Source organism: Myotis daubentonii, chromosome 7, assembly GCF_963259705.1.
Source record: "Myotis daubentonii chromosome 7, mMyoDau2.1, whole genome shotgun sequence".
In the NCBI taxonomy this organism is placed as follows: Eukaryota; Metazoa; Chordata; class Mammalia; order Chiroptera; family Vespertilionidae; genus Myotis; species Myotis daubentonii.
Window position 1 is genome coordinate 22,962,511 of NC_081846.1, and position 12,995 is coordinate 22,975,505.

At 56.9% G+C, this 12,995-nt stretch overlaps 1 protein-coding gene across 8 annotated transcripts; it reads left to right on the plus strand.

Moving 5' to 3' along the window:
• The first annotated feature begins 87 nt into the window (after positions 1-87).
• Positions 88-8,086, plus strand: GMPPA (GDP-mannose pyrophosphorylase A). 8 transcript variants are annotated; one of them, XM_059703271.1, is made up of 13 exons: positions 88-184; positions 1,043-1,103; positions 1,192-1,289; positions 2,608-2,711; positions 2,969-3,155; positions 3,506-3,565; positions 5,254-5,384; positions 6,398-6,532; positions 6,655-6,752; positions 6,941-6,987; positions 7,169-7,261; positions 7,352-7,520; positions 7,820-8,086. In XM_059703271.1, the coding sequence occupies exons 2-13, from the start codon at positions 1,064-1,066 to the stop codon at positions 7,918-7,920; spliced, it is 1,263 nt and encodes a 420-aa protein (XP_059559254.1). In that variant the 5' UTR covers positions 88-184; positions 1,043-1,063; the 3' UTR covers positions 7,921-8,086. The 8 variants fall into 8 exon arrangements, with proteins under 8 accessions (XP_059559254.1, XP_059559255.1, XP_059559258.1 ...); XM_059703272.1 differs by having other exon boundaries at positions 100-184; positions 1,049-1,103; XM_059703270.1 differs by having other exon boundaries at positions 184-322.
• Positions 8,087-12,995: the final 4,909 nt, after the last annotated feature.

Consider the following 12,995-nt stretch of genomic DNA (forward strand, 5'->3'; position numbering starts at 1 on the left):
ATCCCTTGGCCACGCCTCCTTGTTCTCCCACAAGTTCCACCCCTTTCTCTGTGGGAACGAGGGAGGAACTTCAGGACTACAATTCCCGGCAGGCCCTGCGAAGTTCTCGCGAGTGGCGAGAAGACACGTGCGCGGAAGCAGCCAGCAGTAGCGGGCGGCAGAGCTGGCGTAAAGGGGACTGGGGGTAAAGAGATCCGATGGAGGGGGGGCGAAAGGGGGAGAGGGCCGGGCACGGCCCCTAGACGAAGGGCGGCGCGGAGGTCCGGGCTGGCTCTCCGCACGGCGGATGCAGTCCTGGTCCCACAAGCCCTGGATACGCGAGGTTAGGGTTTATTAGTCAGTTGTGGGGTTCAGAGGGTCAGCAATCAGTCCTCCGAACCCAAAGATTCAGCACTTGTCAGTCTTGGGACACAGGCGATTGGCATGTTGTGTTTGGGATGCTAAGGGAACCTGTCTTTTTGATTCAGGGATCATCACCCTAGAGGTTAATTTTAGGATTTTAGGTTCAGCATAGAAAGGGTTTTTGCCAGGGGTTGGAGTTGTCAAATGTACATCAGTGTTAGTTTAATACTTAAAGTGGACTCTTAGGACTGTAGTGAAGTATGTGGGGCTCACTCGGGATTTGAGGTTCAATATCAGGATTCACTGTTGGGATGCAGGGCTTAACACCTTGAGTGGGGATGGACCAATTTGGGAATCCGTGGTTTGGGGGTTTGGTTTTTGAAGATTTGGGGTGTGAGAGGGAGGTCTATTGCTGAGCTTCGGAGTTTGCTGAGCTTTCAGCCAGAAGGAAGTCTGTTAGGGATGAGATTGCGGGGTGTGGATTTCAGAATTTGGGAGGAATCACTGTGAGGTTTGAAGGCTGGCTGGATTTGGTTTGGGATTTGAGATGTGTGAGGTGGGGTGCCCAGGGAGGGACTAGATTGAATTTATATCCCGGAGGGCTGTGTTGCTATTTTGGGTTTAGGGTTTGGTTGGGGTATGAGTGAGGTTCCAGGATTGGGGTGTGAGATCTGAGCCTAACTTTTCTTTGCTATTTGAGGTTTAGGTCGCAATTGCCGTCATGCTTAAAGCTGTGATCCTGATTGGAGGCCCTCAAAAGGGTGAGGAGCCAAGGGAATGTCGGGAGGCGGTTGAGCTGGAGTGGTTGGGAAGCAGAAAACAAAAATATGCTTCTCTCTCCTCTCTCAGGGACTCGCTTCAGGCCTTTGTCTTTTGAGGTGCCCAAACCCCTGTTTCCAGTGGCAGGGGTCCCTATGATCCAGCACCACATTGAGGCCTGTGCCCAGGTAATCCTGTAGGCTCCCCTCACCCACTTCCATTCATCTCCTTCATGCTGTATTTCCCCCTTTACCAACCATGACCTCTTCCAACCAGGCATAACTCTAGGGACCACCATTTACAAATGACACTATGAATCACCTCCCTCCACCATCACCACACCACCAGTTGTGCAATGCGGTTGTCATACGTCTTCTCCTAATCTAGCTTCTTGTCTAGCTTCTTCTTGCTCATATTTCACTCCTATGGAATGTGAGATTAGGCAGGAATCTTAGAGACAACTTAAAGCCGTAGCATGAGGAACCTTAATGATAACAAAGCACAGAATCATATACTATTCTTGCTCACTATGGAGCTAATTCCTTTATTGCTTTTGGTATTGGGACTGGCAAGGTTGATTTGAGTCCAGTCTCTGCCTGGTAAAAGGAATTGAGCAAATTTCTCACCCTTTCTCAGCCGTAGTTTCCTTATTTGTAAAGCGGGGCTGATTAGACCTACTTTGTGGGGTTGCAAAACTTAGAGATGATGTTTGTAATTAGTACAGTGTAGACCAGGGCCACAATGGGTTCTTAAACTGGACCGGAGGGCCGGAACAAAAGCATGGATGGAGTGTTTGTGTGAACTAATATAAATTCAAAGTAAACATCATTACATAAAAGGGTACAGTCTTTTTTTTTTTTTTTAGTTTTATTCATTTCAAACGGGCCGGATCCGGCCTGCGGGCCGTAGTTTGTCCACGGCTGGTGTAGACACTTGATAAATGTTATCCTTAACCTCATGCTGATCTTAAGCTCAGATTGACAGATAATAAATATGGGGGAAATTAATGGATTATCCTGTAATGCAGCTTGATAGGCAAAATCTTTCCTAGGGTGAACCCCACTTCAGATTGGGGGTGGGGGGAATAATCTATAATAATAAAAGCATAATATGCTAATTAGACTGGACGTCCTTCCAGACAACCTTCTGGACGAAGCTGGGGCTGTGAGGGAAGCCCGGGTCCCGGGTGCCAGAGGGAAGCTGGTGCTGGCAGCCGGAGGAAGGAAGGCCTACTCTTGCATGAATTTCGTGCATTGGGCCTCTAGTAGAATAATAAAGGATTAAAGGACTCTAACTTTGAGAGTCTTTTAATTAAAGGAAACAGACTCTAACTTCATCATTGTCCAGAGGAGAAATCGGACCAGCATGGTAAAATGAATGCCCAAGGCCACAGTTGAGACTGAACGTGTGACTTCTGGATTTTGGGCCAGTACCAGGGATTCCTCCCTCCCATAATTCCCTCCTATCAGATGCTGTTCTTCTCTCAACCTCTTCCCTTGACTTCAGGTCCCTGGGATGCAGGAGATTCTGCTCATTGGCTTCTACCAACCTGACGAGCCACTTACCCGGTTCCTAGAAGCTGCACAACAAGAGTTTAACCTTCCAGTCAGGTCAGGTGTTTGTGCGCATGTGCTATGTAGGGGTGGGGGAGCAGTGCCCTAAGCATCTGAGTTCTCAGGAGTGGGTTGAGCCAGCAGGGCCAGAAGTCACCCTCACACACTAGGAGGTTTCTGAATTCCTGTATATATTGAGTTTCTCTGTGGGGCTTGGGCAGGCATATCCTGGGAACAGGAGGGGTCAGTGCCCAGATTCATGGTATCTGACTCCTCTGATCTCACTGAGCTGGCTCTGGGGTCCCTGGGGACAGGTACCTGCAGGAATTTGCGCCTCTGGGCACAGGAGGTGGTCTCTACCACTTCCGGGATCAGATCCTGGCTGGGGGCCCTGAGGCCTTCTTCGTGCTCAACGCTGATGTGTGCTCCGACTTCCCCTTGAGCGCTATGTTGGCTGCCCACAGACACCAGCCTCACCCTTTCTTGCTCCTGGGCACCACGGTGAGGGGGGCAGGAGGGTGTCCAGAGGGTGATCCAGCGAGGTTCCTGGGATGCAGGGTATTGGGGAGGCAGGGCCAGAACAGGGAGTTGGAGTGGGAATGCAGGTCAGGGGGGGTAGGTGCTAGAAACCCCAGCAGTAATGGAGGTGGTGGTGGAGGTGGAGAGAGACCTTGAGCCCTTTAGCTGCTCAGAAGTAGAGTGGGGAGGGCAGCTGTCAGTTGTCACCCCATCTGAAGGCTTGTCAGTGGCGGAGCTACGTGCCAGGTGCTATAGGAGAGGGAAAGTACAAGAGAGAAAACAGACCTTGCTGCCCTGGATCAGGCAGGTCACTCCCTCATTGTGTCTGTCAGGCTAACAGGACACAGTCCCTCAACTATGGCTGCATCGTAGAGAATCCACAGACGCACGAGGTAAGAGCAGAGAGGAGGCTGGCTGGGTGCCTATTCTGTGTATCATCATTCTCCCACTCTTCAGCCTCTAGAGCAGCGGTTCTCAGCCTGTGGGTCGCGACCCCTTTGGGGGTTGAACGACTCTTTCACAGGGGTCGCCTAAGACCATCGGAAAACGTATATAATTATATATTGTTTTTGTGATTAATCACTATGCTTTAATTATGTTCAATTTGTAACAATGAAAATACATCCTACATATCAGATATTTACATTTCAATTCATAACAGTAGCAAAATTACGGTTATGAGGTAGCAACAAAAATACTTTTATGGTTGGGGGTCACCACAACATCAACTGTATTAAAGGGTCGCGGCATTAGGAAGGTTGAGAACCACTGCTCTACAGAATGCTGGAATGCTATGGGGTGGGCCCCAATCTTGTCCAACAGGTGTGGCACACCCTCAATTGTTCCCTTCTATCTCTTTAAGAAAGATTAGGAAGAGGTAATAGATAAATGCCACGGGTGTGGTGCTCCAATAGATATATGCATAGGTCATATATCACAAAAAGGGCTCCTACCCAGCCTATCTGGGTGGGGGTGGGGAGGGCTCCCTGGAAGAGGTGTGGTCTGAACTGAGTTAAATTTGGCAGCATGAAGGAGACAGGAAGGCATTGCAGGTAGAGGGAACAATATATGCAAAGACATGGAGGCAGGAAACAGCATAGTGCCTCCAGAATTATGGAGGTGGGAGCATAATTAGCAAGGCGGGCATGGGGCTGGGGATCTCTGTCCTTGTCTCTGAAACTCTCTGGAGCCTCACTGACTTTCATACGCCCCTTTTGTCTGTTCAAATTTTAGTATTAAAAATACATATGTGAATACATTATATATATATACTAGAGGCCCAGTGCATGAAGTTCATGCACTGGGGGGCGGGGTGTCCCTCAGCGCAGCCTGTGGCCTCTCACAGTCCAGGAGCCCTCAGGGGGATATCCGACTGACAGCTTAAGCTGTCATCTCCAGCCATGAGCCCGGCTTCTAGCTGAGCACACTGACCACCAGGGGGCAGCTCCTGTGTTAAGTGTCTGCCCCCTGGTAGTCAGTGTATGTCATAACGACCGGTCATTCTGCCGTTTGGTTGATTTGCATATTAGCCTTTTATTATATAGGATATTTACACACGCACAGAGTTTTGTGTTAGGCACTAACTAGTGTGAAAGAACAGCCAGAAAGACACAACCCTGCCTCTCAGGAGCCCTCAGTCTGGGGGAGACATCAAAAACCAACCATTGCAGAGGACACAAGTGCCACCATGGGTGGGTGAGGTGTGGCCAGAGAACAGGAGTGCCCAGAGCCGAGAAGCTGACTCGGGCAGACAAGAGTGTCCTTAGAGAGGGAGTGACGATGTCAACTGGGTTTTTGAAATCAAAGTCTTCCAGACGAAGAGTTGGTTAAGGGCATTCCGAAAGGCACCGGCATGCCATGGCATGGAGTTGTGTCCTGGAACCGCTGGGAGGTGGGGAGGATCGGGAGGGAGAAGGCAGACAGTTCGGACTTATCTTGAAGGTGGAGTTGAAGGGCAGTGACAAGATATGCTCTGAATTTTAGGAAGACTCCCGTGGCAACAGGAGGACTGGCCATTTGGAGGGTCTTAGGGGATGGTGGCCGTGGCCCCTCTGCTGACCCCAGCCTGCTCTGTCCTCAGGTTCTGCACTATGTGGAGAAACCCAGCACGTTTGTTAGTGACATCATCAACTGTGGCATCTACCTCTTTTCCCCGGAAGCCCTGAAGCCCCTTCGCGATGTCTTCCAGCGTAATCAGCAGAATGGGCGACTGTGAGGCAGACCCCATGGCCCTGTAACCCCAAGTACCCTGAGTCACAGCCCCCCTGCCCCAGTCTCTGCTGGCTCCATCTCAGCCAGCTCATCTTCCTCCTCCCTTCCCCCTTCCACTTGTCATCTCCAGCCAAGCCTCTCCAGTTCCTCCCCTTCTAACCTCATTCTGTCCCTCTTCTTTATCCATCCCAGCTCCTCCTCTGTCACCACCTGCCCACTCCCCTTCTGGTCCATTTCTCTCCAGCCCTGAGTGTCCCAGAGATGTCTTTCAGAACAGACGGTAACACACACACTTGGGCGCACATATATTTGGGTGCAGGCATGCGTGTGTGCACGTGTGCGCGCACACACACACACACTCTCAGGCTGAGGAGGCTCCCTTTGGAGTATAGTACCCCAAAGGGAGCTATGCTCACCACAAACCACAATCCCAGGGTCGTCCTCCCAGGCCTGGGAACGGTTCCCTTCTCTGGCTCCCCTGCCTTCATTCCCTCTCATGCCTCATTCCCTCATAGCCATCTTTTCACTCCCACTCTTATCTCTGCTTCTCTCTCCATCTCTCCTGGCCTCTTTGTTTCTGCTGAACTGGCATCTCTACCATCTCTCTCTCCCTCTTTTTCTGTGACTGTCTCTGCCCTCACCAGCTGCCTTCCTCTGGGGTGAGTCTGTCTGTGTTTCATTCCATCCAGTGAGAGGGAGGGACCGGAGGTGGGGTTTAGAGGGGTGGATGGGAGGAGGATGGGATAATTGGGGGAAGCCAAATCTGGTCGAACTCCTTCTGGACATGGGGCAGGATGGGCAGCAGGTCTATGCCTGGGGCTCCCCTGGGATAATCCCCAGCTGGGAGAGTGAGGGGCTGAGTGGTGGGTGAGCCTCCTGGGATGTGAGCATCCTTGGGAGAAGCCTTGCAAGGTAATGGGGTTCCCTCCGATTCCCCTTCCTGAGAGACTGTATTGGCCACCCAGTTGGGCTCGGTTGGGGAACTGATGTCAGTGTCCTGTCCCCTCTACCAGGGAGGACTCTTCAGGCCTGTGGCGGGGGGCAGGCACCATCCGCCTGGAGCAGGACGTGTTCTCAGCCCTGGCTGGGCAGGGCCAGATCTACGTGCACCTTAATGACGGTATCTGGAGCCAGATCAAGTCTGCAGGGTATGGCTTGATGGGAGCCATATGGGCGAGGCCTCTGATGGGGTGTCTGGGGGTTGAGACTTCAGGACGGTGGGCACAGGCCCTGCTGGCCCCTGAGCCCCTGCTCTACTTTTGGCGCCCAGCTCGGCCCTCTATGCCTCCCGCCTCTATCTGGGCCAGTACCAGTTCACTCACCCCGAACGCCTGGCCAAGCACAGCCCAGGCGGGCCGCGGATCCGAGGTACCCATCCTGCCACAATTCCTGAGCTCTGCCCTTCCCCCTCCCCCCTCCCCCCCCACTCCCCATCCCTCTACCCTCAGAGCTTTGACTCTGGACCTCAGACCCAGAGGTGAAATCTGAATCCCTGCCCTCCCTGAACCAGATATGGTTTGGGGCATTTGCCTCCAGGTCCTCTCTTCTGCTTCTAGGAAACGTTTATATCCACCCAACGGCTAAGGTGGCCCCATCAGCTGTGGTAAGCAGTGCCCAGCCCAGGGAGGAAGGTGGGTGGGGCAGGGCGGGTATCTCCAGAGCTTGGAGTACAGGCCTCTTATGTTTGTCACAGCCTGTCATATGGCCTCAGGTAGGTTCCCTCCCCCTTATGAGCCGGTCCTCCAAGCCCCCCCAGGGCTTATGGTATATGTTCCTCTCCACAGCTGGGCCCCAACGTCTCCATTGGGGAGGGGGTGACTGTGGGCGAGGGCGTGCGGCTGCGAGAGAGCATTGTCCTCCATGGAGCCACGCTGCAGGTAGGCACCCTGGCATGTGCCCCAAGAAGCTGGGGAGAGGGGGTACCCCACGGGCTCTGCCCCCTCACTTCACACTGTCCTGTTTGGCAGGAGCACACGTGTGTGCTGCACAGCATTGTGGGCTGGGGGAGCACTGTGGGGCGCTGGGCCCGCGTGGAGGGTACCCCCAATGACCCCAATCCCAACGACCCCCGGGCCCACATGGACAGTGAGAGCCTCTTCAAGGATGGGAAGCTGCTGCCTGCCATCACCATCCTGGGTATGGCTTCCCAGGGGACTCAGGGCCGTGAGAAACCACCACAGGTGATAGGTGGGCTCTATGGGGAGAATTTGTGCTTGTGTGAGGGTGTGTGTGTGTGTGTGTGTATTTTCCTTTAGCAAACATTTACCAAGTGCCTGCTGTGTGCCAGGCCCTGTGTGAGTCACTGGGGGCATGGGGCCAGGGCACAGATGGGCAGGGAGGGATCCCCCCTAATGGCAGTGGCCCCCCCCCCCAGCTCCTTGCCCCTGGTTTCCTCTCCCCATGGCCTCCTCCTGGTGCCCTCGTCCACACTGCAGGCTGCCGCGTCCGGATCCCTGCTGAGGTGCTCATCCTGAACTCGATTGTTCTGCCACACAAGGAGCTGAGCCGAAGCTTTACCAACCAGATCATCCTCTGAAGGGGGCCGCCAGAAGGCCCCCCAACTCCTACCCCTCCAGCCTCTGTCCAGAATGGACCTGGGGAAGCCAGGCAGAATCTGCACACACTGGGAGCAGCGTGGGTGGGTGGGTGGAGGACTCGGCCTCCCTCTCCGTTGCTCCCTAATAAACCCCATGAACCTTGGAGCCAGTGAGGACTCGGCTTGTGCCTGGACTGGTGTGGGGGTGGAAGGGGGGCAGCTGAGTCAGGCCCCCCCACATTAGCATTTAAATTGGAGTCATTGCTGCGGGCTCATGAATAATGAATCTGGAGCCCTGGTGAATCTCCCCCTCCCACTGCCTCAGCCTCAGCACTGCTGCTCAGAGAAAGGCCCTCCAGGCTCCCAGCCTGCCGGCCCCGCCTTCACCCCTACCCTGATGCTGCCTGCCTGCCCGCCTCCCTGTTCCTCTTCACTGGGTTTGGCTCAGGCCTGGGAGTGGAGGACTTTCCAAGGGAAGGGTAAAGGATTTCAGTTGGGCAGTGGGGTAGGGGCGGCGGACACAGGGACCAGGAGCCACAAGTCTGAGATTGGATCACAGACATCCCCCGTCTTCAGTTTCTGCCTCACCCCGGCCTGTTTTCTGCTTTGCCAGCTCCACCCGCTCCTGGCCCAGCCCCAGCGTTTGGCAGAGTGGTGGTTTCCCCCTCGCCCACCAGAGCTTGGTGTCTGTCTTCTACTCCCCTGGCAGGCACGGTGGGCCTAGCTGGTACCTCTCCCTCCGTAATCACCGTAGGCAGCGCTGTTCAGGGGGAGGAGGACACCTGCCACCTCCCACCATCCTGGCTTTGTCTCTGGGAGGTCCCAGCCCTCCACTCCACATTCCTGAAACCCCAGAGAAACCCAGCACCACTCATGTTTGCCCATGACCCCCGCGTGCCCCTCTTGGTGCCCCCCCCTTTCCCCAGCTGTGGGTGCGGAGCTTAGTTGCCAGATGAGCTGGTAATGATCGTAATCTGCTAATTGAGAGGAATCTAATTACCCGAAGAGAATGGGGGGGCAGGGCGTGGGTGGGAGGGAGGAGGGGGTCCTGGCAGCAGGCTGCAGGGTGCTGGGCCTTGTCAGCACCAGGGCCTGGGACAGAGCCCAGGATTTCATCGCCAGGCGGTTAGGAAGATGAGCTTGTTCAGCAGCTGGGCTGAGGGTGACATGGGGATTGGGCTGGAAGTGACCTCCCAGGCCCTCAGGTCCTGCAGGCTGGGTGAGAGTGCCTGGGAAATGACCCAGGGTTCTAGTGGGCGTGGCTTCTAACCTGCCTTGACTCGGCCCCTTCCTGTTTCCTGGAGCCCAGACCTGCCATCACCTCTGCTGGGCGTGGGAGGAGGCTGCAGGTGCCTACTCTGGGCCTGGGGTCAACTCCCTGAGGAAGGGATCGGGTCCCTTCTCTTTCCTCCCCCCAGTCCTGACCCTTCTGTTCTGAATGGTTGGCAGAGGCCATGGCAGCTCCATCATAAATATGATAATTTAATTATTTTCTCAGCAAAACACCGTGAAATCCAATAAGTCTGTGTCAGGCCCTGGCCCCCAGGACCCCCCTCCTATGCCCAGTGGGGGTGGGGACTGGGTGGGGAGGCACTGGAAGGGGAAAGGGTCAGTGTTCAAAGTGGGTGGGGGCTAGTGAAGCGGAGGTCTCTGTAACATGCCCCCCAGGCTGATGGAGCCACTGTTGTGTGTTTGTGCTCAGGTGGAGGGGGGACTAAGAAAGGGGGCCTAGAGCCCCATCCAGCTCTGAGGGCACCCCTCAGGGCCCAGGATGTGGGAGCCCCCTGCCTCTGGAGGGGGGAGAGCAGGGAGCCCCCTTCTCAGTCCCCTCTGGGACCAAGGGTGCTGGCCCCCTGGAGGGGTGGAGAAGGGAGAACTGAGGGAACTGGGGTGGGAAGTGGGGGATGAGGAGGGGAGGGATGCGGGGGAGGGGTGTGCGCCTGCCATTAGTGCTTTTCTCCGTTTCCATAAAAAGATTATTCTGTAAAATCAGCGAGGGGGAGCGAGCTGGGGGCCGGGGAGAGGGGTGGGTCTCTGGCACCAAGCTGGATGGGGCGCTGGAGAGGAGAGCTGGGACGGGAGATTTGGGTGGGCTTCCAGAACCAACCAGGGGAGAGGCCACGCCAAGAACACAGCTTGCCAGGAGGCTGGCCAGGACAGGGTGGGTGGGGACCAGCCCTCATCCCCTTCCTGCCCCTTTGGTGGGATTGCCCTGGGCCCCAGTCCCACCCCCACCTCCATCTCCTCCCCCAGCACTTAGCAGCCATTATCGGGGGAGCAGATTGCATCCCCCTCCTCCTCTCCGGGAAACAGACACAGCTGGGGCCCGCCACATCTGCCGCATCAGCACGGAGCACAGCTGGGTGTGCCCAGAGCCACCATCCCCAAAACACAAAGGGGGGCGGAGGCCAAGGAGAGCCCAGACCCCTGGGACAGACACACTGACACCTCTGCCAACAGACATACTCCTAGTGGCAAAGCTCTACCCACCACACAGGCTCCTTCGAGTGCAGACAGAACTGACAAACATGCAATTACTCTGCCCCACCCACCACCCCCGCTCCCCTCCCCCTGCCCCCTCTACTCCTCCTCTTCCTTCCCTCCAGGCTCCCCTCCGTCACCTCCACCACCTCTGAACGGCTGCAGACTCTCTCTGGAAGGAGCAGGGGTCTCACCCTCCCCAAGTGCACACGTCTGGGAGGCTTGGGGAACAGGAGGGCTGGAGATGGCGAGGGGCTTCCAGTCCAGGGCGCCAGCCTGGAGAAGCTACCTGCCTCCCTCCATGCCCACACCTCTCCCCACAAAGATACCCCCTTGAAATGCGGGTCCTTGCGACCCTGGGCATGATGAGGTCTCCATCCAAGGACAGGCTGGCTGGGTACCCTACGGATGTTCCCCGTGACCCTGGGTTTCATTGGCCACCTCTAGGAGGCGGGCGTTGCGTGCCCTCACTCTTGCCAGGAGCTCAGAGGCTCCCAGGGCTGGCCTCTGCCTCTTACTCCCACCCAACAATCTACCAGCACCCTGCCCTCAGCAACGGCCCCTTCTGCTCAGCTCTGCTGCCTCTGACAGGTGCAGGGTGTGGGGCTGGCCAGTGGCCGAGAAGACCACCCCCCACAGGAGATGCGCTGGGGTCCCTTCTATCCCCCCTCGTTCCTAGGTGATGATCGCCTCTCGGTTCCTGACTAAATCCTGCCCTTTTGGCAGCCCTCGTTTCTCCCATCATCGCCTTGGTCCTGATGTCTTGCCCTCAACCCTCTCCTCCCTGCCTCGCCCCCGCCCCCGCCCCCACCCCTCAGCGCTTTAATCCCTCCTGCTGCTGTGCCGCCTTATCTGTTCCCAGCAGCTTTCGCTACTGCAAAGCCCTCTCCCCCTCCTCTTCTGGATCTTCTCCCTGCTCCTTCCCTGGCTCTCTCTTCGCTCTGACCTGTACTGCCCACCCCCCCTCGCCTCTCAGGCCGGGAGATGGCTCCTGGCTGACACCAGATCTGCACCCCAATGCCCTCTCTCCAGCCTCAGCTCCGACACTGCCAGCTGCCCACCCACTGCTACACTAGCCTCCTCCCCCCACCCACCCCTACCCCAAAGGCCCCACAGACTTGGTCAGTTTCTATCCAGCCAAGATTTATCTTTCTTCTTTCCCTGCCCTCCCTTTCCTGGCCCCCTCCCCAGTTCCTCCAGCCGCCCTTCAATCCTGGACCTGGCCTCCTTCCGTCCCTAGTGACCCACTCTCAGCGTGGGCATCCCAAAGGGGTTGGGGGTGCCACAGGAGTGGGGTCTGGGCTGGCCCTAGGATGGGGCCTGGGGTGCAGGGGGCAGTGGGGGAAGGGCCTGGTGGTGGGGCACTAACCCTCCTAAGTCGCTTCAGATCACGTCCGGGCCTCCCCACCCCCCTTCTCCGGGACTCTCATTAACCGTTTCTCCTGCCTCGTCCGCAGCATAAATAACCCAGATAAATCAGCCGCGGTCCGCCCCCCGCCCCTCAGCCCCCGCACAGCCCGTTTGTCACCGCTGCTTGCTCACCAGCCAGCCTGGCCCAGTCCCGGCCTCCACCCCCCAGCGTGGTCCCTGCCCACCCACACTGGCTCATCCCTTGGTCCGCACCAGAGCCGGGGCTGGAACAAGTGTCCGGGCTGTCGATGGCAGGGGGGTGTCCTTTGGGACCAGGAGGGAGGCTGCGGACTCTCTCTAGGGGAATGCTTTCTAGGATTTTGGGGGTCATGTCATTTAGAATGGGGCCACCAAGACAAGGAGCTGGGGCCACACGTGGTGGGAAGGGGCGGATGCAGCTCAGCGTGGGGGTCCCTGTGCTGGGAGGAGAGGCAGAGCCCAGGAGCCCCGATGCAGGAAGACCCGGAGGGTCCTCGGAGCCCCACAAGCTGCATTCTGGGAGGTTTTATTTTGCCGGAATAACACCTCCTGCCCCCTCCCAGGTGCTCTGAGTCAGAACCCTCTGCCCTCCCTGTCCCCTCCGTCACTCTGCCCCCATTCCCATGCCCTGCCTCGCCAGGCTGTACAAATGCCCCTCTAATCTCACCTCGCAGTCCATCCACCGTTCTCTTTCTTGGTCTGGAGGCCAAGTTCATCCCGTTTGGGGTGGGGGGCGGGCGGGTGGAGAATTGAACTGGGAACTAATCTGGGGAATGGGGACAACAGGGGACAGAGGACACCTGGCTAAGGCTTCAAGCCAGACCCTGTAATCACCCCCCACCATGGCCCCCGCTCTGTACCGGCACTCACACTCCCAACTAGAGTCCCTGACGGCCCTTCCCATTTTGATCACACCCAGTTCGGGTTCTGGCCAGCTACACTTGGCCCTGATGCTCACTGCAGGGGGCAGCCTGTCCCCTGGGAGCGGGTGGGGGGGGGCAGGGAGGGGATGGGAGAGCTTGGGCGCTGGGCTGGGGGTGGGGGTGGGGAAGAAGCTGGGCCGGGCCCCAGGGACCAGCTGGGCAATGAGCCGGGGAAGCAGCCAGGAGGCTAAATGAGGGAGATTATCACCCAACTGCAGCCGGGCAGAGAGGGAGGCAGGCAGGGAAGCAGGGAGAGGGAGGGGAGAAAGGACGGGGGCCAGA